Below are 25,343 nucleotides of genomic sequence, written 5' to 3'. Positions count from 1 at the left end.
CAGAGCATGAGTCGTACTTAGTCGAAACTTATATAGTATTTATAATATTGAACAATTATCCAAGTCGAACAAGTTTTTGTCTCCAAGAAGCAAACTAGTAATTTCGTATTGTAGTTTTCACATTACATCGATCGTGTCACTGCACAGTTTAAAATATAAATAATATAATCTATCATCAAATAAACTTAACATTAGCACTTTTGAATGGCTGTATTTGTTTTTTACTCTACCGCTCATTCAGAAAGCAGACTTATCACTAGAAGAACGGACAAGAAAGTGCCCTGTCGCTCTTTTAAATAAAAGTTGTTCAGATTTACATGTTCAAGAGTTTTGGTGAAAAAAACTGGCAAATATCAAGTTTGATAAAAAAAGAAAAATATAATAGCTATTTGAGTATACCTAGTATATATAGTCAATTCCCTACAAACTGTCTGTACGAAAGGTTCAAAATTTATGTTCAGTAGCTGACATTATATTTGCCAAAAATATGTGTAAACATATGTGTACTGTCTCAGTCGAAGAAACGTCGAGTAGGAGTTTAGTTTGCCCCCACGTGGTCCAACTATTTTGGTATACACTTTGGTTATTTTTGTGCGCTTATTTCAATGTGACGCGATGCGGAGGGCCTTGTGTACGGTCCACATATAAATATGAAGAACTATCAACCTGCCCCGGCGTTGCGCAGGAATTTCTTACAGATTTATTTTATTATTTTACCAGTCCTATTTTACTCGCATATAATATAGATATTTTTAGTTTGTACTTAATACTATATACATGTATATAAAATCAAAGAAATTTTGACTTTAGATTATAAAACCTTTATATAAATATTAGGTAATTAAATTGATTAGGTATTATGCATATAGTGTAGTTTGTATGTATCTATATATATTCTAAGAGCAGATATTAAAGTATTCATGGCTGATTAAACAAAATTCTGAAATATCTATACTTAAAGCTTTTTGACTTAGATACAAATTTTATTGCTATATGTATAGAGAATCCATTACGTACTTGAATATTACTATTCTCTGAATATTAAATCCTGTAGGTAATACCAAAAATTAATAATACTGGCTGTAAATACGAGTATGAAGTGTTCGTTACTATACAGTGATTAATTAAATTCAGCAAAGTTAGTTATCAGTTTCGATCAGAGCACTATAAGTATTCAAATTAATTTACTATCATGTATAACAAGTATCTATGTTTAATACCGACTATTAAATTCTATTATAAAAATAAAATTGAAGCAAAAAAAAATAATTATCGGTATTAGTTTTGATTTGGCAAGTAATTAGAAGTTCTATTCATAGGAATTGCAACTGTGTTCGAAACTGCAACTATCAATTGGTGTCATATATAATTTTATTGGGTAGTAAGAACGCAATCTTTTTCCACAAATGTCATTTCCTTCTGTCATTGTCATACATGCCATTCAATAATCTGTGTACTGTTGCGGCCGTTTTTGATCGCTTCATATTTTATCATGACATACAACGTCAGTTTTCTTCTTAATCTCGTCTTTTTTTAGGTGCGTATACTTATAGCCTCAACTTTAACTTCCCTAGGGGTGCGGGGTGCTAAGTAGGGGTGCTAGTATAGACACACAGACAAACTTTGAATTACAAACATTATAGTGTAGTACAGTATGGTACAGTATGCTACAGCATGGTACGGCATGGTACGGCATGGTACGGCATGGTACGGCATGGTACGGCATGGTACGGCATGGTACGGCATGGTACGGCATGGTATGGCATGGTACGGCATGGTACGGCATGTTACGGCATGGTACGGCATGGTACGGCATGGTACGGCATGGTACGGCATGGTACGGCATGGTACGGCATGGTACGGCATGGTACGGCATGGTACGGCATGGTATGGCATGGTACAGCATGGTACGGCATGGTACGGCATGGTACGGCATGGTATGGCATGGTACGGCATGGTACGGCATGGTACGGCATGGTACGGCATGGTACGGCATGGTACGGCATGGTACGGCATGGTACGGTATGGTACGGCACGGTACGGCATGGTACGGGATGGTACAGCATGGTACGGCATGGTACAGCATGGTACAGTATAGTACAATACTAAACTGTACTGGAATAGTAAATGCGTATATTGCGCCTCGTTGTACACGTAGCTTGGGGCTTGTTATTACAAACCACATCGTTTGCTATTACGTACTCAAACTGTTGTTAATTTGGTTTGGTCTAATTTGGATGCAAAGCTTTGTCCTGAATTTACAATATGCATTATATTGTAAATTTGGAACAAAGGCTTGTTTTCGACTTCACGTGAATTTCTAATTATTGAATACGTAGATAAATGTTTGAAGCGAAGAATGGTTTCTTTTGATTATTAATATATTTTTAGAGAAATGAAATATAAAACTAAACAGAAATCAGATTGTATAAAGAAAATATAACTACTAATAGAAATAATATAAATAATAATAGAAATAAAAAAAACAACCAATTTGCCCAGCTACTGCAATGAGTTGACTAATCATACATACGTAAAATAATTAATAGTCCTTTTTCTGCGATTTGGTAAAAATAACGTTTATTTGCCGGTATATATTCTAAGGAGTACATACACATATATTCTTAAATAAATATTAATTATATAAATGTTTCTGACCTTACCTTTATGTTCGTACATGACGCACCTATTTTTTAAAACGTATGGCGCAATCATCGCGTTGCAGACAGAAAAGAAATGTTTGTAAAACTGTGTAACTAGGTAATGTTCGAATACCAGTTATAATGTTCAGGCCATAATGTTTTATGATAAATTACGATTGACTGGTAGAAATGTAGGTACTTAACTCGCAACTCAACGACCTCGGCGGTCTGGCGGTTTAGCATACCGCTTTACGTCCGATGGTCGCAGGTTCGATTCCTCGCACGGTACGAACATTTGTACTCATGAGTATGATTGTTTGTATTAGTCTGGGATTTATGTATATTATGTATGTATTTACGAGCTTTACAAAAGCTTTAGTTGGCTTAACCTGGGTCTAGATAATGCTGTGTGAATTGTCCTGAGATGATTATTATAATTATTAACATATATCTACGTATTTAACAGGAATTGTACTTTTACGGTATTATTTAATCAGGTCTAGGTTATATTTGTACGATATCTTATATCTAGAGTTACAACTTTATGCCTTAATTAAAGTAAATAGAAGACCTTTCTACTTTAATACTGTATGATTAAATGTAGGTCCAATAATTATACGTACGTAGTTTTGAATGAATAATATCTGCATTTCCATTTGGCATAATCCTCAAAGCAGTTTTCAAATTAATATCTGAAATACAGCTCTCAATCAGAATAATTTGGTTCGGTAATGACGTATGCATTTTCCTTTACAGGAAATTCAATTGCAATTTATTTAATATTGATATCATTTCGTGCATAATTAAATCAGGAGAACATTTAACAGGCGAAATATAGAAATGATAAGTGTGTATGTAATCTGTACGTTTAGGCAGGCGTTTTATTTAAAAGATTTTTATAACCTTCTTATTAGAGAGCATAATATAGAGTCATTCCCGACTGCGGTAATAACCTATCTTCTAAGAGAATATAATAATCATTAGGGACATCCATGCACTAATGTGATTTAGAAATACAAAATCTGCATGTGCATTAATTTTTCATTAGCGTCTGCTCTACTTTCAAGTCCTTTTCCGAGAGAGTTAAATACATATAAAGTAATTTTTACTGAATTTTCGGCCGAAATAATTGTAGATGCAAATAGTAAATTGTCTTCCTCGAAAAATGATTCTTATAATATTATATATAACACTATATTATTTTCAAAATTAATCTATTACGCCTTGTTTGTAACCATTTCAATACAAATATATCGTTATTATAACATTATTACTACATGAAATGATATGTAATTGAGACATAATATACGTAATATGGTACCCGGATGCTAGTTTCTCGCCAAACGTACAGATTCATACATTAAACCCCGATCTAATTTTGTCACGATATATACAAGTATCTATACTATACCTATGTACCTACATTCATGTTTCAATGTCAGGATATATCAGATGATTTCCATTAAAAACTAACCCGTTATAAGTCTCATTGCGCCATTTTGATGTAATAATATCTTGTTGATCTATATATATAATAATATATATTGTGTTGTACAGTATGGAAAAATTATAGTATCAGAAAGTCGCAAATATTTGTACATGAACTTTTAATCGTATATTATTCTGAAATCTTTGTATTGAAGTTAGTAAGTTTAGGATTAAAACATGTGCTCAATCTGTAAGTATATCTTTATATTGAAATTCAAACTGTCTGTACTTTTATCTTTTTTGTTTTCTATATTTCATTTAGGCAGGCTTAATACTATGTCTAAAAGAATTAACTCAGTGTCTAAGTGTAATTTGTTCAGAATAAGCTGTTACAATATTCTGACTTCAGTTATTTTATGTCTTAATTCGTATAATTAAAAACTGTTAAATAAGTATTAATATAAGTAATATTGTATGTGTATTGTATTGGATGAAATTAGTAAATAATAATTATAGAATGCACAAAATCTCTCTTTATTTTGTTAGCCATATTCCCCGATTTAATGAAATAGCTAGCTGCAATTTCTGTGTGTAAATATATAATATTTTGCACTAAATTTCTACATAAGTATATGGCTCTTAGCAGGGATTACGCATTAATTCTCATAGGAGCAGGAACTAACTCTCATTTGCACTACAATATGTTGTTATATTATGTCTTTTAATCCTCTTTGTATTATTCTTACCAATATTTTTTAGTTCTAATAATTAAAAATAAAGAACTATAAAATGCGTTCTCTCAAATGAAAATACTTTTTAATAATAATTTAGTTACAACCAGACGAAGTGATATTTCGCGGGTAGAGCTGCGGTAAGGGCATATCGTACAGTACCTACAGGTGATCCCTAACAATATTCATCTCATTAAAACTTTTAATAATGATATGTAAAGTTAAAAAATTCTTCGAAGCTTCAAACTCGATGAAAGTTTGTAAACATGTTTATGTGTCTGTTATTTAAACATGGGTGAATGTATTTTGAATTGTATTTGTTACGTATATTTAGTATCGATTCTACATATTATAATTATATAAAAAATATAATGGAAAATCTGTTTCACTATTGTTTCGAGAATTTATTTCAGAAGGTTTGTGTAATGTAACATATGCATACATGGTTATATATCTGTCTACTACACTGTACAGGTCAGTGTAAACCCGAGGTGAGTCGCTAGTATCACAGATAACATAATATTACATACTAGTATAATAATTAAGAGTTTTTAAATGTTGCCGTGTTCCTAATTCTGATATATCTATAATAGTAATATTTTTGATTCATGCAGATTTTTTAATTGACTGATTGCTTGTATTGATTTTTAACACTTTTAGAACCATGGCGTAAAGGAATGCTATGATTACGTAAGCATGATATATGAATACTATCGTAATAAATGCTTCATATTTTATCATATTTGCTATATAAGTTATTTTATGAACATTGATTAATAAGAATACATTGTATAAGATTCTGAGTAAACAAAATAATAAGTACGTCTATGTGGTAATTCGTGTTCTCGTCGATGATTTAGTCTATTATATTGAGTACCTGTATGATGTGGATAAATATATCTCAAAACCCATCTATTATTGACTAACTAATTGAGCAAGGTAGACTTTGTAAATATCTATACATGAGTAACTTAGTCCCACTTCAGTTGAAAAACAGCTATATATACCAGTAAAATAACAGGTTATATAGGCATAACGTTCCCCTCCGATCGATCCCCCGTTCATTTCAAATGGGGATCGAAATTACGACGGCCTTAGCCGAGGTTCGAACCCCTAGCGGTGCCCTCAGACTAAAGTTGTAGCCGTACCGTCAGGTGGGAGATGGCTTTCAGCCGCTCCATAAGTCCTTCCTTTAATTTGGAGTGCCATCAGCACTCGTCCCTTATCGCACGGTGAAGCTGTAAAGGCCATCTGCGGACAGCAGCATTAGTGTAGTAAATAAAAAAATAGGTCTTTGCGTGATGTCCGTAGTCCTGTTCATTTATATAAGCCACAGTGTACATCATCAGCTTGTGCGCAATTCTAATGGCATGAAAAAAAAAAGAAATGTAATTGATGTTTAAATCTGGAAACTATGCAGTTAAAGGGCGCTCTACATACGCTGCGCTACATCCGTTTCCACACGTGTGGAAGTTACTTTCAATCAGATAGAACATCTATTTGTTTACCGTTCTAACAATATGAAGAGAAATCTAGATGAAATGTAATTGCTGTTTCAAATTCTAGGAATAACGTAGCTAAAGGGCGACGTGCATATGTAGCGCTACATTTATTTCCACACATGTGGAAACTATTTCCCATGAAGTTGACTGTATATTTTTTTGCCATTCCTATATAATATTCAATAATATGAAAAAAAATTATATAATACATTTGCTGTTTCAAATTCTGAAAACAATGCAGCTAAAGTGCGGGGTACATACTTATTCGTCATTCAAGTAAAACTAAAAAAAATGAATGAAATATAATTTTGTCTATTTAAAATTTTGGAAACTAGGCACTAAAAGGGTGCTGTTCATACAAAGCGTTATATCGGTTTCCAGATGTGTGGAAGTTACTTCCCATAAGGTATATAGTCTATTTATTCGTCATTCTAGTAACACGAAAAAAACTAGATGAAATGAAATTGCTATTTCAAATTCTGCAATCAACGTAGCTAAAGGGCGCCGTATATACGAAGCGCTATATTCGTTTCCACACACGTGGAAGTTGTTACTGTAAAATACCTACAGTAAAAATTGACTTCGTAGCAATTCGAATTTCTTGAACATTGATTATAAATCTAGTTAGGCTAAATATATTGCTTCTATTTTATATAGATTATATAAAGTTTATGTTAGTCATTTTGGATATAATATTTGTACACCGGAACAAAACTAATAATATATATTAATATATACCACCTACATTAGTATGTAATAGAGAGGCAATGTATCTATTATACTACAATATAATTTTTTGATGGTTAGATATAGTACTTAGGTGGTTATGGTTTTAAAATAGTGTCTACCTTCGAAAGTTTCAATTACGATTTCCAGCTATTACATTTTGTAACTTATACCGCAAGTTGAAATGTGACAAATGTATTGCTATGGCTTAGTTGCTATTTTAATATGTTTTCTATTGCGTTCTTAGAATTATAGTTACCCGAGCGTATTGTGCAAACGTCTATAAATACTTAAATTATATAATATAAATTCTGTGTTTTTACTAGACTCCTCAGTAATATATAAATTAAATAAAAAGGAATTAGTCAATAAGAGGTAAGAATGATATCAACAGTTACGAGATTAACAAATGAGACTAAAAATTTTAGGTTGATAGAATTGATTGTTCATATATATTTTTTTTTAATTAATTGATATGTATTTTTGAATCTACTGCTGCTATAAAGTTTTAATCATAAGTACAAACTTAATGTATATAACAGTTAATAGATCTCTAATAGGTATCTTACAAGGCTACACTTCTACGTCATACAATTTCTTATAAAGCGCGCCCATAATGGGACCATTACACGTTACATGCAATTTATAGAACGTATGATTTTTATGAGCTTTCTTGATATATTTATGGTTCGTTGTTAAAAATATAGTATTAAGGTCTTGTTGTAACGATTTACGTTGAAAAAAATTGCATTGTTATTAAAGAGTACATAAAGAGTTGCTGATATAATGTTTATTTTATAAAAGTAGCTACATAAGGTAAGTTTTTAATTATTAATAGAAATACAACATATTTATGAAACTGAGTCAAGCGAGTAAATGGGCTGTACGACTACCATTTTACGAGCAAAGAATCCTACTCCCATCATATGTGTATAAGAGAGCAAATCTATCTAAATCTATTAAGTGATATTAGTCAACAGATATAAAATACAATACAAAAAATATTCACTCCTAGAACTAATTATTCAATTACTATCAGTATTGTATTGAATGTATCGAGCAGATAAATAAGTAGTATGTAGTATAACCATATCCAAATCAAATATAGACTATTTATTAATAAAAAAAACATCGATACTGGCACATCATAAGTAAAAATAGCTACGTAACCGTAATTGAATTTCGTAAGATAACTAAAAATGGATGAGACAAGATATATATATGTTGCTGTTAGCCAGAGTGATGCGGTTATCTATTTAAGTGCTATTGTCATTGTTATCGGCGTAATACTTTATGATAATTTCTATAAAACTTCACTTCTACGAGGTCGAAGGTAGGCAGATGGAACGGAATAATATCTATGTTTACACTCTTATTTTCCACTCTCATAACTGGACTTTGAATGCACATTGTTCCCGGAGTCTCAATTTTTTTTCATGAGACATTTATATATTTATATATATTTATATCATATATATTTATACATATTTATATCTTGGATGATATAATAGGTTCGCTAGAACCTTTTCCGCGACCAGTAGTATACTTCCACTTTCGTATAGTATATTTGTTCCATTAATTTCATCTGATATTTAGTATGCCTCAATCTACAGTACTTATGTAGTTTACAAAGCTTTGATAACAATCGTCAAATATTTGTTCTCTATAAAATAAAGTATTAAACAATATATATTTAACTACATAATAATCAGAAATATTGAGCTATACTAAAAATACGTTTTTATTGTCATGGTGTGGGTTTACTATCGTGTTTATCAAGTACCTAATAATTTTGCTATTATTCGCAGTCACTGGTTTGGAAGCACAAACATGCTTAATTTTGTTTTGTCTCATTTATATATTTTTGAATAAAATTTCCGCATATATTCTATACAAAGTATCATCTATTGTTTATTTATTACAATTGAGAAGACTCTTAGTTGAAATGTATTATATTTTGAGCTTAATAATTTGTTTAAAACAGTATATACTCGAATAATATTTTAAATATTTTATACGTACGTATGAAATAAGTAGTTATTATGAAATAGCTATATCTGTGCATGATTGAATCTATTGTTTTCTAAGATTTAGAAAAAAATCAGTATCTACCTACGATTTGATTTATCTTTTGGCACCATCATGCATGATATTGTTACGTCACTCGGAACTTCTTGGAATGAACGATCGTCTATATGATGAGTCACAGTAATGTGAAAATTAAATATGTATATTGCACTAAACAAATGCTGAATATAATAATTGATCATCGGTTAAAAATATCAAAGTTTGTTTCTTGATAAATGGAGCTTGATTTTTTTAGCTGCAACAAAAAGATTTACTCGGATGACTGAGCTGCTGACGCTTATATCCCTGAACAGTAACCACACATGTCACAAAATACATTATGACTCCCGTGGTATCTTTCATACGTTCTTTTCTGTTGTCATACCTCTTTACCCTGTAATTGTATAGTTCATGCCGTCTTTAAAACTAGAAAACAGCTTGCAAAGCATCCTCTTTGAGGTCGAATTAGATCCCATAGAGACACATATATACTTTGAACATAGGCTTTACCTAGTAATTTTGTTATTAAAAATAAAGTATTACAAATCTGAAATATTTATTTATAAATCAGAAATACACGTAGATATAAACGTAGGTATGGATATATAATTCCTTTCAGTAACATACCAAATTACATTCTGCATAAATTCGAAATGTTATTTACTTCATTCAATTGAAATAACTGAAAACTACGATATTAATTATCAATTCAATTTAGCAACGTTCCTTTCATAACTGTTCTGCAGTTGGTAATTGCATTTTCGTTAATAATTGCTGTATTGCAATTAGTGGAGCCATAAAGGATATCCATTTGATTAAATTATATGTATTTCATATATTTATTATAACAGATTATTCCTGAAGTATTTTGTTTTTTAAAACTGCGAGGACGTTAGGTAAAGGTATTCTTCTATAAACTAAAGTACTTTATGTATAAAATCTGTGAATAATTAAATACAGGCGCCCCGCCTCGGCATTGTCAGGGTTATCATTATTTTCGTAAATTTTGTATATATTCATATAATATATAAATAGGCTATGTATGTACTCTGCGTATGAGTATAGTCTATGAGTAATACTCTTTTCAAACACTGAATAGAATTTCTGAATAGGTATCTGCAAAATGTAGATGAATTTACTTTTCCATGTAACAAAATAAGCTCTCTCTGTATTAGTATAGTTATATAGGCGCTATATTGCAACTTCCGATGAAAATAACATCAAAAATAACTTCTAGTTTATAATTTACATAAACACTACATACAATACTATGTGTACCACGGTACCTACTACTAAGGTTGTACGAAACCTTATGTTGATGTACGCGACTCCGACTTCATTAATGCTAAAAAACTTATTCATTATATACAGGTTGGTATGCTATAGCGATTATGTTTTTACACATACTTCTAGTAGATTAGATGATCATACCACAATTTTTAAATACCTATACCTTTTCAATGCCGATGAATTTAATTACAGCTCGCATTTCAAGCTTTAATGCTTTGTTGGAAAACAACAAGAAGCCACGAAACTCAGTCGGCTAAGTCCTAGATATCGACTTTGCAGAACCAGTAACAAGGAATTTCTTGTTACTTGTTTAGCAAAGTTACGAGTATTGGATTCAGTTGGATTGAATTCCTAGTTAGCCGTCTAGGAACGTCATAAGATTACAGAGGACGCAGGAGACGCTAGTCTATTTCATTAAGTTAAAGATAATAACTTATTATCTTCTTGGAATTCAATCTGAGTTGGAATAGCCAGTTTGAGTAGTTAAAGCCTTGGGTTTACCTACGAAAGGGGACTGTTTGGATCAACTTTGTCATCGCTCGACGACTTTGTTACATCTCATGTTTAGCGATTCATTAGGTGGTTTTGTAACTTGTAATCTCCTTGACGGTAGAAAATTGTAATACGTTTTCTCTATAATTATACGGCTACCCCTGTGTTATGTTCTTATATACTGCTGTAAAATAGGTCAGGTAGGTCAGTTTCTTCTTTGTTTTTATGACATAGAATAATTTTACTAAAGCTTTAATTTAAAATATTTGTTTTGATTATTTGTACAGAATATGAATATTTCGTTTCCAATTTCGTTGCATCCGGTTATTTCTGCACTACTGCACGTATTCCGATGAAAGTTTCATATGTAGAGTGTACGCAAAGCTATTTGCAGAAAACCCCGGTTGTAATTTGTATTAAATAAGCAAACTCTGTATATATTGGCTAGGGCTTTTAAACTAACTGTTCCGTGTATTAATAAACTTTTGCAATGCAGTTCAAAAAGGATTAGTTTGTAAAATCAAACTTCTGTTTTAAAACTAACTGCCAACATATTTATCTGACAACGAAGTAAAAAGCGGATCAGTATTATGTATTATAATATAATATAATAATAATAATATTGTCCCTATAAATTGGAGATTGTGTTTTTATTGGAACCAAAGTAGTAATCTATTTTCAATTAATAGTTTTTATTTTTATGTTTGCCGTATATTTAATTTATCTATTCGATTTTTTTGTCGTCTCTCATGACCACGACCACTTTGGTCGTGGCTTTCATGATAGTATCAGAGGATGGTCTTCATTGTCTTCCTTGGTAATTTTTGGCAGTATTTTTAACTGTATTTCTAATTTTCCGCAGCAGATTGCTTTATAGCCATTTTGATAAGGTCCATCGTGTTGGTATTTGACCCCGAGAATGTTTATAAAAATAAGTTTTATTATGTAAAATATATTTGAAATTGAAAACACATAACTTGAAATATTTATTATAATATTTATATATAGACATTCAAACATACAAATGAAATATGTATTGAAAAATGTTCCTTAAATATAAAGAGAAAATAAGAATATGTACGAATATATAAATGATGAAAATAATAATTTATTTAAAATAATATCATTAATTCTTCTTGTGAGTACAACAACAATAGAGCACACAAATATAATACGACCTAAAGATAGAATATGTTCTCCACAAAGGTTTTACCTACCGTAGGATTAAAATATCTAAACAATTATTACAAATTGTATACGTTCCACATAACGCAGACTTTTAAATAATTACTTAAACCTCTTTTGTTTTCTGACATCAGCATATACAATGTAGGTACACGTACATACATCTATTTTATGTACACTTCCGGCGTGGAACCCTAAATATTGAATCTGTTGGTATCTCTGTAATTTATTTTGCGAAATATGACCAAACAAAGTATGTCCATATTTTTTTATGAAACGATATCGGTGAAATTGGTGGTTTTTGTTGGTTTAGTGGTTTAGCACACCGCTTTACTCGTATTTCTGATTGTCGCTAATTCGATTCCTTGCATGATACAAACATATGTATTTATGAATTTGGTCTGGGTTTTTAGAATACAGAAAATATTTGAAAAATATTTAAATATTTATATCAGTTTATATTTAACCATATCCATGACACAAGCTCCGATTAACTTGGGCCTAGATGGCGTTATGTGAATTGTCCTGGGTAGTGAAATTGTATTATTATTATTAAAAGCATACTACATGTTTTTAATAGTAGCAATATATTCCTAATTTCTGACGAACATTTATACGTAGGTAGTCGTCAACGGAATATGCCCAAATTGTAAGTTTATAAATGCGAAAGTTAAAAATATTATATGTAAAAATTAAAATTTATTAAATAAATATTAAAATTTAGTTTTAAAAATGATACGTGACGAATGATATATGTATAGATACGAGTAGATACACGCTATTTTCCGTCAAAGATATACTTTTAATAGGAACGAAAGTTTGTAAAAGAAATCAATCACTTCTCAATCAATAGACTTTTATTAATAAATAATATTTCAGCGTTTTTGATCATTTTATCATACCCTCCCATTGGTTGTAGTATTTTATGTAGCCTTGTTCTAAAAATTAGCTATCAAATACTTTTTTTATTCCAATAATATTTCTATTATCTATATAATATTTCACCTTTTATCCCAACTTTGTATAGATAATGATGTGATAAATACATGCATATCTTATTATATATTTCTTCACATCAATCCCTCATAAACTTTCAAAGTATTAGTTGAGGCTATTGCCCTGTCTGTAATGAACGTTTATAAGCCATGGTATTGGATCCATAATGTATTTAGGAGCGCGGTTTCATCGCGGAAATTGTGATTAAAAATAGTTATAGTTGCAACTATTTTAACTCTACAAACATAGTGCAACTCATCGGCCCACGGGAATTAGGATTTGGCTCCGCCAAACATTAGTCATGAACAGACATTGAGCAAATATTTATTTGTAGAAATTAATATGTGAGTCTTATTCTTGAAAATATTTAAGTTTTGCTAGAGACTTTGCATGGGTGTACAATTAGGATTTGGGGAAGAGGACTATTAGTAATGGGGACTTTTTTTTTTTTTGTGGATGATAGTGGAATGGTACACCCGCCTGCGCTAACGGTTTACGCTGGAGGGGCACCAGTGGAGGACGATAAGATGAGCATGAAGTCAGGTCAGTTAGCCCATCGTGACAATTTCACCAGGAATTTAACACGATGGTTTCCAGGGGGAACCGCGTGGAGGTCGACCTGACATGGTACATTGCTAGCAATGGGGTTATCAATCCACATTACTAACAATCCCCTCCCCCCAGTAATGGGGACTAGTGATCCTATAGTTAACTACGTACCATGCTGTATTTATGTCTGCGGTGTTACATCAGGATACCATCGTGAATCTGGATCAGGATATCATCGTGGAAATTCCTGGTAAATTGATTGCGGTTCACTAACTGATTGGACCTTATAATCAACTTATCATCTTCGACGGACACTCGAGAGTAAAGCTTCTCCTAAACACCAAATATCCCAAACACCAGAATTTTATGATAATTGATTAAACTGTTACGGCATCATAAGAGGATGTCAAAGAAATAAATTCATAATCGCATAATCGACTTAAATGAAAAAAAAAAGTAGCACATTTCGTCAAGATCCGTAAAATTGTTTAGTCGTAAGAAACGAGCAGGTAAACTAATACACTGTCGAATAAATAATATTAAGTAAGGATTAGTTTAGTACAATATAGTAGTATTTCTTATACCTTATCCGTACGTAGGTAATCCTACCCTATCACTTCTCCAATGCTTGTTGTCTGTGTTGACCAAATGTTCTGAAACGTGATCTGACGATATACTAACAGTATGAGGTCGGTCCAAATAACTCCGCGAGCTATGGAAAGGGCTATTCTGGGAGTGTTTTCAGAGTCAATGTCAAGAGCATTTATTTATACTAGTGGTCGCTAAATGGTCGAAATTCGATCATAATTAATTTCAATTATAAGTTTGAACATTATTATGGTTCTATTGTCAATAAAAAGCTACAATATGTTGTTCTATATGTGTGTGTATCAAATATATGGTAGTGTGTGTAATGATTTTTTTTATTAATTTAATATATTTTTATGGCATTATTTAAAAAGATTCTGTACTTCTTTTCTATATTAGTATCTGTAATTTCATACTTCTCCGTCCGCGCAATTTTTGTAAAAAGAGGTACAAAGTTTTTGCTTCACGTATTAATATAATCATAGAACCGATAAGAGATCGGTCACCAACTTGTTCATTACTACGTACTTTTTAAGTCTACCGACTCGTGTTCAAACTATGTTAAACTTTAGCACAGTCGTTTCTATTCTACAGGGGACATAAATTGGGAACGTCTGAGGCATAAATATGCTGAAGTCGAACATAGAGACCGAGTTACGGACAAATAATGGGGAAAAAAGATTCTAAAGTAAATTCCAATTTGTTTCTATAATATATATCATACACTGAGTAACAAACTGCATTGCCTGTATTTAAATTACTAGTTCTCGAAATTAGATAATGAAACAAATTTTTAAAGTAGATTTATAACTATATTTTTTAAAGTTAATGTAGATAATTATGTGTGATATATTTGAATCTTGTGATGAAGCACATGGAATAGTAACAGTAATAATGGAATAGTAGCACAATAAAATGGCACGGGTCCCTACCAACATGCTGTCCATCTTCATGAAGGAAGACTACTAACCGAAGGGATTGGTGTAGCGGCGCTACCGTGGCAGATTATCATAGTGAGTGTGGTGACCATAAAGACAATATTATTATTTTATTTTTGTATATGTTATTTTATAATATGGGCCAATAATGTTTGAAGTAAATGAATAACTAATATATTTCAGACAGTTGATTGCAGTAATTACCAAGCATATTACTTTGTGGGCTGTGTCTTGGTAAAAGAACATTGAAATATATGGTAGTAAAATTATATAAAGAAATTATTATAAAGTATCTATCAAGGCCTGAAATAGAAATAGAAATAATCTTTATACAAATAAACTCAATAATAATTATTCATTTTTTAATATCATAGAGAACTCGAACTCATCACAAAAAAAAATGTGCAAGAAACTTGTGTGTTGCTCTTTTGAATAGATGTTATTTAAGATAAATATTTACATAAAAACAAGTAACAGGCATGCGATAATCAACATAGAAACCGCTACGCACTCATTCTTAGTGCAATCAGATAATATTGAAATCTTATATCTACAGTATGGGAACACATGAGAGCAATGACAACGACAGTTACCAATTACCATCAGGTGAGCCATCTGCTTCCTTGATATTGTAATTGCTAAAAATAAATCAATATTCAAACGTTATTGCTATAATATTAATTTATTGTATACATATAGACAACAGTTTCATTTTAATCCCTAGTTCCCTATCAAACAGGCGTATTTAGATAATCCTAGGCTATTAGAAATTATGCCCGCCGGCGGACCATCATACTGATTTGCCTTATGTACCTAGCAACAAAGGGTATATTAAGTAATTGGTATTTTCATTAGGATTTGCCTAAGCTCTTTAGTCTCTATGAATAGACATACAAATTGCCCGATATTGAGCTCAGAGAGCAGGTACGTTTTCAATTGATTTAAAACTACGGATGAGATACATTCTATAATTTTGTTATTCAAATATATTTAAAAAATTACTAGTTGTATCCGTGTACATTTATTTGTAGACGTCATAATTGATGAAATTTCAAATGATCGCATAAATTTAAATATCAATTCAAACATAAATAAAATATCTATAATATATTGATAGTCATGTATTGTTTTATTAATACATTATTCAATAAAATATTCACAAATTTCATTCCTATGATTCGGCTAATTTAACTAAACTCTCTTTTACGTTTTATTTCGCCCGTATTCAGAAACATATTCTTTGAAAGTTTCATTGTAATTGCTCAAGCACTTTTTATGTGAAGCAAATAGTCAAACAAATAGACGCATATATTTTACGACTACGTATATTGACGCCTAATTTATTATTTTTTAAACGTAGTAAAGTAAACTTTGTTGTAAGTACAATTTTTCTAATACAGTAAAATAGGTAAAGTAAATTTATTTATTTTAAAATATACTAATATTTTAAAAAAATTGTTATACATTAGACCCCGCACTAGGTGAACCTGTAGGATGATTAATAGGGGATCAGAGTTTTCATGTGAATTCATGTTTTTTTTAAGTTACATGATGAACCTTTTTTTATTGGCTTGGGTTAGTTTATTAAATAAAGCTTGAAGTTTAATTTTTAGCCCATCTATTAAATATATATAAAGAAAAAGGGTTATAAGGGTTCAACTCCTAGATATGAAAATATATAAGGGGTTCAATCATACTCGTAGATGTGAAATATTGTATGGAAGTGTCGTCATTTTCAAAGCTAGATGTTTGAAACTTATTTTTTAGGCTGTTGATTGAACTGTATGGATTTTTGTATCATCACTTTTGAAGCTAAAACGATGAAACATTTTCATTTGGTTTTTATTGGATTAGGTCATTAAATATTTTTTCATTATTTGGTCAAGCTCACTATTTTATGCGGACGAAGTCGTGGGTATAGCTAGTAATTACTATACTACAGATCAGTAAGTAGGTAAATTTGACATATCATAAGAGCCTGTATTAGACCCACAAAAATTAACAGATAAATAGTACATTACATAAAATAAAATAAGTAAATGGTCCTGAATATCGAAGAAATATTAGTAACCAAACTATAGCCTTAGTTTTAGTCGTAGTCAATAAACTGCTATATATATATATGATTGTCTACTTTTGACAGCAAATTTCGATTCTACCGATTCAATTGTTCAAAGTTTGTGGCTTCATAAGTATGTACAAACCCATTGAGATTTGCTACTATATTGAAATCTGGGTTGGAGTAGCTACTTGATATTTACAGAATCTGGTATTTACTGTGTGTGGTAATATAGAAATTGCTTTTTAGACAAATAGTCGTTGTATTACATATACTCTAAGCGAGAACTTTAAATAAAATCATCCACAAATATTAGATAATTAGACATTGATTCCACTTTTATTAATTTATTAACTTATTTGAAACGTAAAATTTATATTAATTCAAAATTTGAATCTTAATTTTAGTTCATCTTAGTACAAGCAGTGTTATTTCCATTTATATATTAGAATAATTTATAAGCTGCTGTGAGCATCATCATTATTGTGTTATGTATGATGTAATAAATATTATTCTTTTCTATTCTATTATACAATATCTTATTATAGTTAGGTTGTCAGTGCAGTTTTTGAAGCAGCTTGTTACAATTTTTCAACTTTGATTTTTAAATCAGTTCACATTCAATATAAAACTTTCCTTAGTATTCGACTTCTATTTCTCTCTTGTTATCTTGCAACTTTTCTGATACTGACGATACTTTCAGAGTTAGGAAACGCTGAAATGATTTGTTTGTTAGAGTATATAAAAGTTAGATGCAGGTATACTGATTACCGTAGATATAAAGTTGGATTGAAAATTTAAATAAAATATTATTATGTTTAAATTTGATAATTTTATTGAAAATAAATGCGGTCAGCATTACACTTTCAACACATTAAAAAAAGAACATTTCTTTCATTCTACATTTATATAGTCAGTATATGTATTTATGTATTTTTTTCTAGTATTCATTTATAAACCATCATTATTTTATAATATTTAATATCTACTGCATGAATATCTAATTCCGAGGGGTTATGGGCCTATAATGTATTCGATTTGATTATTCGACCTTAAAATTAGTTAAGAATCGATGTAATAATAAATATTCCTATGAAATGTACAACGGAAATGAGTAGTTCAACTGGAAAGTACAACAATTTTAAAAACCCTATTACCAAGCAGTAGGTAATCGTGTGATTAGTAGACTAAAATATAATAATTAATAAAATATTATGAGTTATATACTCTGCAGTTAGACTATTGTAATTTGCCTGTACTATTGTAGCACGCAATCTAATAGATGTATCAATTAATAGGTACCTCACAATCGTTATTTATCTGTCAATAAACTGCCAAGCGTATAAGTCTCTTCGTATCTTCGTTCATCCTTAATGAGATAGGTTGTAATTATTTGTACTGTTTACGGATGATAGCAAGCGGATGTTAAGAGCGCTCACTACGGATGTGTCGTTCAGTACGGATGTAACGTCTTCAAATGCAATCACCACCAACTAAATAATGGTATGTATTTATTATTTTATCGAGGTCGACTTTGAACTAAAAGCATCTGCGTTGGTACCTCTGCGTAGGATATTTCTATGCCTGAGTAGCTTGCTTTGTGCGTTGTGTTTCGGCTGAAGTGTGAGGTATCAACTACGGGAAAGAACGCAGGATATCTTAGTCTTCTGGAATAGAAATCTATGAGTGACATAATAACGTCATGGTCTTGATTAAACGAAACATCTTTCCTAAAGAAATAAACTAGAAGTATGAAAATGATGTTTAAATATTTTATACAAATGAACCGTCGGTCTTTAGTTGGTTTGTTAAATTTAAATTTGATATTTCTTCATTATGGTCTATTTCCCTTCCAAATACCTTTTTACTATAAAAATAAAAATTTTCATTATTAGATTCATAAAAATCATATTTAATGATTAATGTTCTAGATGGAAGCCAGACTTTACAAGAGCCTGACGTAGTACCTAGTTAATACATAACTAAAATTACTAAATTTTGGAAAGATATGATTTAGAACATGTTAATATTTCTTTTTTATTTTTTTTAGGTAAATGCTGGTTTATAGAATTTATATATACTTCTTTTATTACAATCATTATATGAATTACATATACTCTTATATGACGAATCATCTATTGTATATCTACAATTTTGTACTGTTTAGTATTTTATCAGATAGAATCCGAATACAAAAATAATAAAGATTATATATGTTTATTTTAATAAACATAATTTATTTGCTATCCATACTGTCAAGGTTTAATAGCTTTCTATAGAATTACATCGTTGTTAACAGACTAGGCTACATGCAAATTAATTTCCTTCAGTTTCAATCGTCAGTTAGTTCGATCCAGGAAGTGATTAGATCTATGTGTTGAAGTTGACACTTATTGCTTCAATCGCATGCAGATATCTGTCGAGAGATAATGCAGCAGTCTTATTCTGTTCGTATTGTATTAAAGACTTTTTATATATATAACAATATCGTTCAGTCGTGACTAGGAAAAAATATCTAATTCTCTGTTTGTGTCTTAAGGAGAGAAAAATATTCAAGGAATATTTTGTTAAATATGGGTCAAAATACCTATAGGTTAAAGATTAGAAAAATATCCCCAAGAGTACCAATTTGTATTTTATTATCAATTTTAAATACATTATTTACTATTGTTAATTAATCTTACTGATATTAAGAAATCGAAAGTTTATGAGTATATATGGATAAATTGATGTTTGTGACTCTTTCACCCAAAAGTACTTAACGAATTTTGATGAAACTTTACAGTAAAATAGCTTATATATAAACAAAATAACACATAGGCATTTCATTTCACACCGATGATGAAACCTTGGGCACAGCAAGTTTATTAATTAAGTAATACATGCCGTTGTGTAAAGTCGGATTAGTGTGGGGTAACGGTTATTAATGCAAGTGTGGATTTGTATCTAATACAAAATGGATCAAAATATCACTACAAAAAATACATTACAATAAAAAAAAAGTGGAGGTCAACTTGCATAGAGCACCTATAAAGGTAAGTTAGTAAGTATACGAGTAAGTTCTTTAATGTACGCTTACCGCAAAATGGACTATACCTTTGTTCATACTGGACTATTAGGTGGTCGGATGTAGTAAACGACATGTGTTTCACCAATTTACTCAAAAGCCTGAGCTATATATTAATCAACAAGAATTTTTTTACATTAATGCACAAGTAAGTAGTAAGTGCGTTAGTTTTTTCCTTTCCCAGGAATGAATATCATATCTATATTAATACTTATTTGGTGTAATTAAAATTAGCGGATTTTGCAACAGGGAAAGTAACCTCTAAAACCACTGTACACACTGAAGATAATACTGTTTGAAATCCCCATTATGATTATAAAAGAGACATTATATCAGAGTATAGGATTTTATTAAGCTCTAAACATTATGAGCGTTAGAGCCAAGATGCGGCCGCCCACTATAGTGAATATTACAAATGTGCAACTTTGAGAAAATGGATGGAGGTTTTCCGCTCCTTCAAAGGAAAGATTTCCAAAGATTATGTCCTATAAACAATTCATCATCATAGCCTTGTCTTTATCCCATTATTTGGTTTCGGCGCAGTCCTCTTTGAACGTCTTCTTCTTATGCTGATCCGTATCAGCCTATTCTATAAACAATTACCTGTAGGATATTATTCACTGAAATTCATGCGGGCAGTAAAATACAGTCTGTTATAATATCTGTCATTCCCAGAATACAGAACAGGAACACCGTCCAACAATAGAGTTGGAATACATTATAAGTTGCACTCGAACGAACTTTCAGTATTAGTTCCTGACAGTTTGCATTTAAAACTACATTTTCAGTTAGTGTCTGTGTAGGCATTGTATTGGACAGAACTAGAAAATAAATTTACATCTACATGTTACTTTGTAAGTTAAAAATAGACTATTGCTATTGAGTAAAATCAACGTTATGATGCATATCATAACGAGGGCCCTCACTGGACACTGCAAATTGAAAGTACATATGGCAAACCTAGTCAAGACAAAAATCTGCATATTTTGCCAAATTGAAGAGAAAACGCCACTACACATCTTATTTAGTTGTAGCCCACTCATGCATAAATGAAATAACTCCTTAGGAAAATTTACAGTCTATCCTGAGGAGATAATCGCTCCTAAGATATCCTTCAATTCTTGTCCCTGACAGGTCTAGGTAGTGAGCTCTGAAAAAGGCCGAGCGCAATAGCTTCATGTAGGTTGCAGTGCTACAGGTCTAAAACACCAGACAATAGCCCAAATCCCCCAGTAAAAATATTTTGAAATTTATTTTAATGTGATTATTTTATTCCGGTGATTATCTATTAATTGATAAATTACGAGTAAGTCGGGTTTATAATATATGTTACTTCCTCTCTTTTTATTTGCAATTTTGTTAGCTATTTGAGATAAATAACTTATCTAAGTCCTAGCGACAATACCTGAACAAACAGACGGACGAATCCTTGACTATGACTATGATACAATTGATGTTGCTACAGGATATGGTTCGAGGCAAAAATGTTTTATTTTCAACAATGTTTATTTAAAGGATTGGAAATTTTGTCTGGTACAGTAAATATAATCTACAAATATTTGTATTTTTGTCCGATTGTTTTTGATTTAATCTAATTAGATACACTAATTAACTTAAGAATTTATTTTGCAGAAAATGGAATAATTATTTCTTAACTTGTGATTTAATATGAATATTAAATTACAAGTTAAGAAACTATGTAACCTACAAAAGCAGTTCCTTTTTATACATTAACAATCGTCGAAACACTCGTTTTCTAGTTGATCATATACCGCCATGTTGGTTCTTTATTTTATTTTTCCCTTTGCAGAATAAAAGTTTCATGATTGCTAGTAGGTGTGGATGTGAGTGCGCTTTCAATGTTTGATGTCGGAAGTCTTTTATTTCAGAATCCTCCTGAGGATCAAAGAGGAACAGGTCTCGTATATTTTATTGAGGGCGGTCGTCTTTTTCCCTTCATTTATGATGATATCGTAATAAAAAATTAATGAATTTATTGATGAAAATAAAAACCTAAACCATCATTACATAGTATAAAATAAAGACGCTGCCGCTATCTGTCCCTATGTATGCTTAAATCTTTAAAACTACGCAACGGATTTTGAAGCGGTGTTTTAATACATAGAGTGATTCAAGAGGAAGATTTATATGTATAATCACGTACACCCGTGTGAAGGCGGGGTGAACAGCTATTAAACTATATAAGAGCGACCCAAACTGCTGGTGCATATATGAAGAAATGCATACAATTGAATCATTGAATTTCATAATGCCATAATTAAAGATGTCTCCTTATATAATATTATAAAAGCGAAAGTGTGTAAGTATGGCTCTTTCATAAACTACTGAACGGATTTTGATGAAGCTATACATAGCTTATGCATCAAAATAACACAGAGGCTATATTTTATATTGAAATTTAACGCGGGTGAAACCGCAGGCAAACCTAGTGTAATGTAGAAGGGAACACGGAGTAGCCACAAATACATAGAAATATACAATGCAAATATTCCAATATAAACCTTAGCTTATTGCTCTTGAACTGCTTTTCTAGATCTTATAAAAGCAATTTTTATTGATATTAAACTCAATCCTACACTAATTCAATATGTTTTGTAACATTGTTATATTTGCTACAAGCTATCGTAATATTGTTTTATAAACAACGGCACAACAAATATAGCGTGTTATTTCAAATTTTCAATATGTTACTATAGTGCTATCAATATGTATTCTATTAAGTAGTTACTTTAGCTATACTATCACATATTACGCTACCTGTAACCCGAGGCATAATATGCACATACAATCTACCTTCACTTTTTCAAACAATGTAACAAATAAACAGACAGGCACGCTACTCACTACCTATACCTATACGTAAACAAAAAGTAATTATATGATTGCGTACAATTTCGCATTTATTTTGAAAATTTATTCAACCATATACAACTTCGTTAAGTTGTATGTGGTTGAATAAATTTTCGGCCAAAACAAAGGCTGGAGAACGTCGTATAGCAATTACATATTTTATTTCAGAACCATTTAAAATTATAGCTTAATAACAGTTACCAAGCGCCGCATTATCTTTCCGTTTATCGGAGCTAAATAAATTTTGTTTATTTAAAGATAGAGGTAAACAGTCGTTATGAGTTCAAAACATAAAAACAGTGTATTGAATTGTACACGGTATAAATTTTTTTCTTGGCCGTTTTCAATCTATACATATAAATAAAATTGCAGTGTCTGTTTGTAATATTGAAATAAACGTTTTTACTACATGCATATGAATATACGGTACATACACCAAAATAAAATTTTTTGTCTGTCTGTTTGTTCGAGCTAATCTCTGAAATGGCGGGACCGATTTTGACGGGACTTTTATTGGCGGTTGCTGATGTAATAAGAAGTAACATAGGCTCTCTTTGTTTTAAAAATGTATTAAAAAACAATAATTACACAAAAAATTAATTTTTAAAAATTATTACACATTTTTATAAAATGTAATTTTAATATCTACGATTGTGACATTTTAATCGGAATTTTTGCCATTTTAAGCTTTAAAAGTATTACGAGCTGTCCAATTTAGATGCTCTAAATGAGATCTAGCTAGAACCTAAATATTAATAATAATATATTCTTTCTTTACACGTTTTTTTATATCATAGAAGTTAAATGTGCATTCTGCATTTTATTAAATTATTATATTACATTTATATAGTACTTAAGTCCTTGTTTATGTATCCAACAATATTGTTATTAAAGTACTAACTCCATTAAAGATATTTCTATACTAAAAATAATTAATCCGCTTATTAGTAGAGGATCGACATAAAAACACTCTTGTTATATTTTTCTAAGAATGTTTACTAACTTATTATTGTTAGGGAGCAATGATCGTAATTACGCTGCTAAATTTATAAATTGTATATACAATATTATTATCAAAATAAAAAGTGCCGTATCTGAAAGCCAGTGATTCTTATTTTACTACTTTTCTCTAAATTCTAGGAAGCAAAGTAGAGAACTGAATATTTTGGGTCTTTCTATATAAATTTATATCCAGTACGAGTGAATATGAGGAACGTTACAAATAATACAATAATTTTTATTTTGTTCATATATCATACCTATTTATATTTTTACAATGCCTATTTGAGGTTAATTTTTTTTTGCATTAAAGACATTGTTCATATTTCGGCTTAATTTCGTAACTAGTTATTCTACTAAATTATTCCTAAATAGTCATGTAACTAAGTTGTATCTTGCACAAGTACATTCAGAATCAATAAAGAATATCCTGAATTCAATTCACATATTATAAAATATTTCATATTTCTCATAAAAAACAATATAAAAAGTATAGTATGTAAATCCAATTCCGTAAATTCGCCAATAAAATCAATGCTTAGCAATGTATCACATTCACAGAAAATGCAAATTCAAGAATCATACAAAATAAACAAGTTCGCAGTTGTGACCTTACAACACAATTTATCAATATACCTATAAATATAACACAGCTATATAACTAACGTACAATTGTACGATATTTATTTAGTTTATTTTATATAATGCCCTACCTTATGACGTATAATATTGTTATCACACATGGTTCCGTCTCGATCTTTTAAATTCAATATAAACTTGTATCGGTCACCAGCAACAACACAAGACTAACACACTCGAGAAGCAATCGAAATTCTGGACAGTAGACTCATGCTAGGGATCACGACGAAGTCAGTCATAAATAATATTACGTACATTGGTCGTCGCATATTTCTACCATTAGTGTACATCTGTTTTAAGTCAGCAGTGTAATAATGGGAGTGTGAAATCATCACTCATATAAACGATCGTTGCCTGCGCTTGCGTTTCTTGTTTAACGACGCAGCACGGGGCGGGGGCGCATATGACACCATCTGCGATCGATTGACGCTTCGAGAACTGTTGCTAAGCGAAATTAAACCTTTTTATATAAATAGTAGTCTCGAAATTGGCATTCAGCTTTGGTTTGTCATAAGATCCGACTGCATCTAAGAAAGGACGATGCCAATCAATATGTATAATGTATATGTAATAT

The 25,343-nt window shown here is 30.8% G+C and overlaps 1 protein-coding gene across 1 annotated transcript in view; it reads right to left on the bottom strand.

The window, feature by feature from the left end:
* LOC131853028 (phytanoyl-CoA dioxygenase domain-containing protein 1) overlaps nucleotides 1–24,931 on the bottom strand; it is a 35,811-nt gene extending 10,880 nt beyond the window's left edge. The window contains exon 1 of the mRNA XM_059203819.1: nucleotides 24,844–24,931. Within this exon, the coding sequence (XP_059059802.1) occupies nucleotides 24,844–24,873 (30 nt within the window). The 5' untranslated portion in view covers nucleotides 24,874–24,931. The remainder of the gene's footprint in view (nucleotides 1–24,843) is intronic.
* Nucleotides 24,932–25,343: the final 412 nt, after the last annotated feature.

This window comes from Achroia grisella, unplaced genomic scaffold (genome assembly GCF_030625045.1).
Source record: "Achroia grisella isolate CSIRO2021 unplaced genomic scaffold, CSIRO_AGI_Agris_v1 utg874, whole genome shotgun sequence".
NCBI classification, from domain to species: domain Eukaryota; kingdom Metazoa; phylum Arthropoda; class Insecta; order Lepidoptera; family Pyralidae; genus Achroia; species Achroia grisella.
The sequence above is the reverse complement of the archived record's forward strand: the minus strand, read 5'-3'. Positions and strand labels throughout refer to the sequence as shown.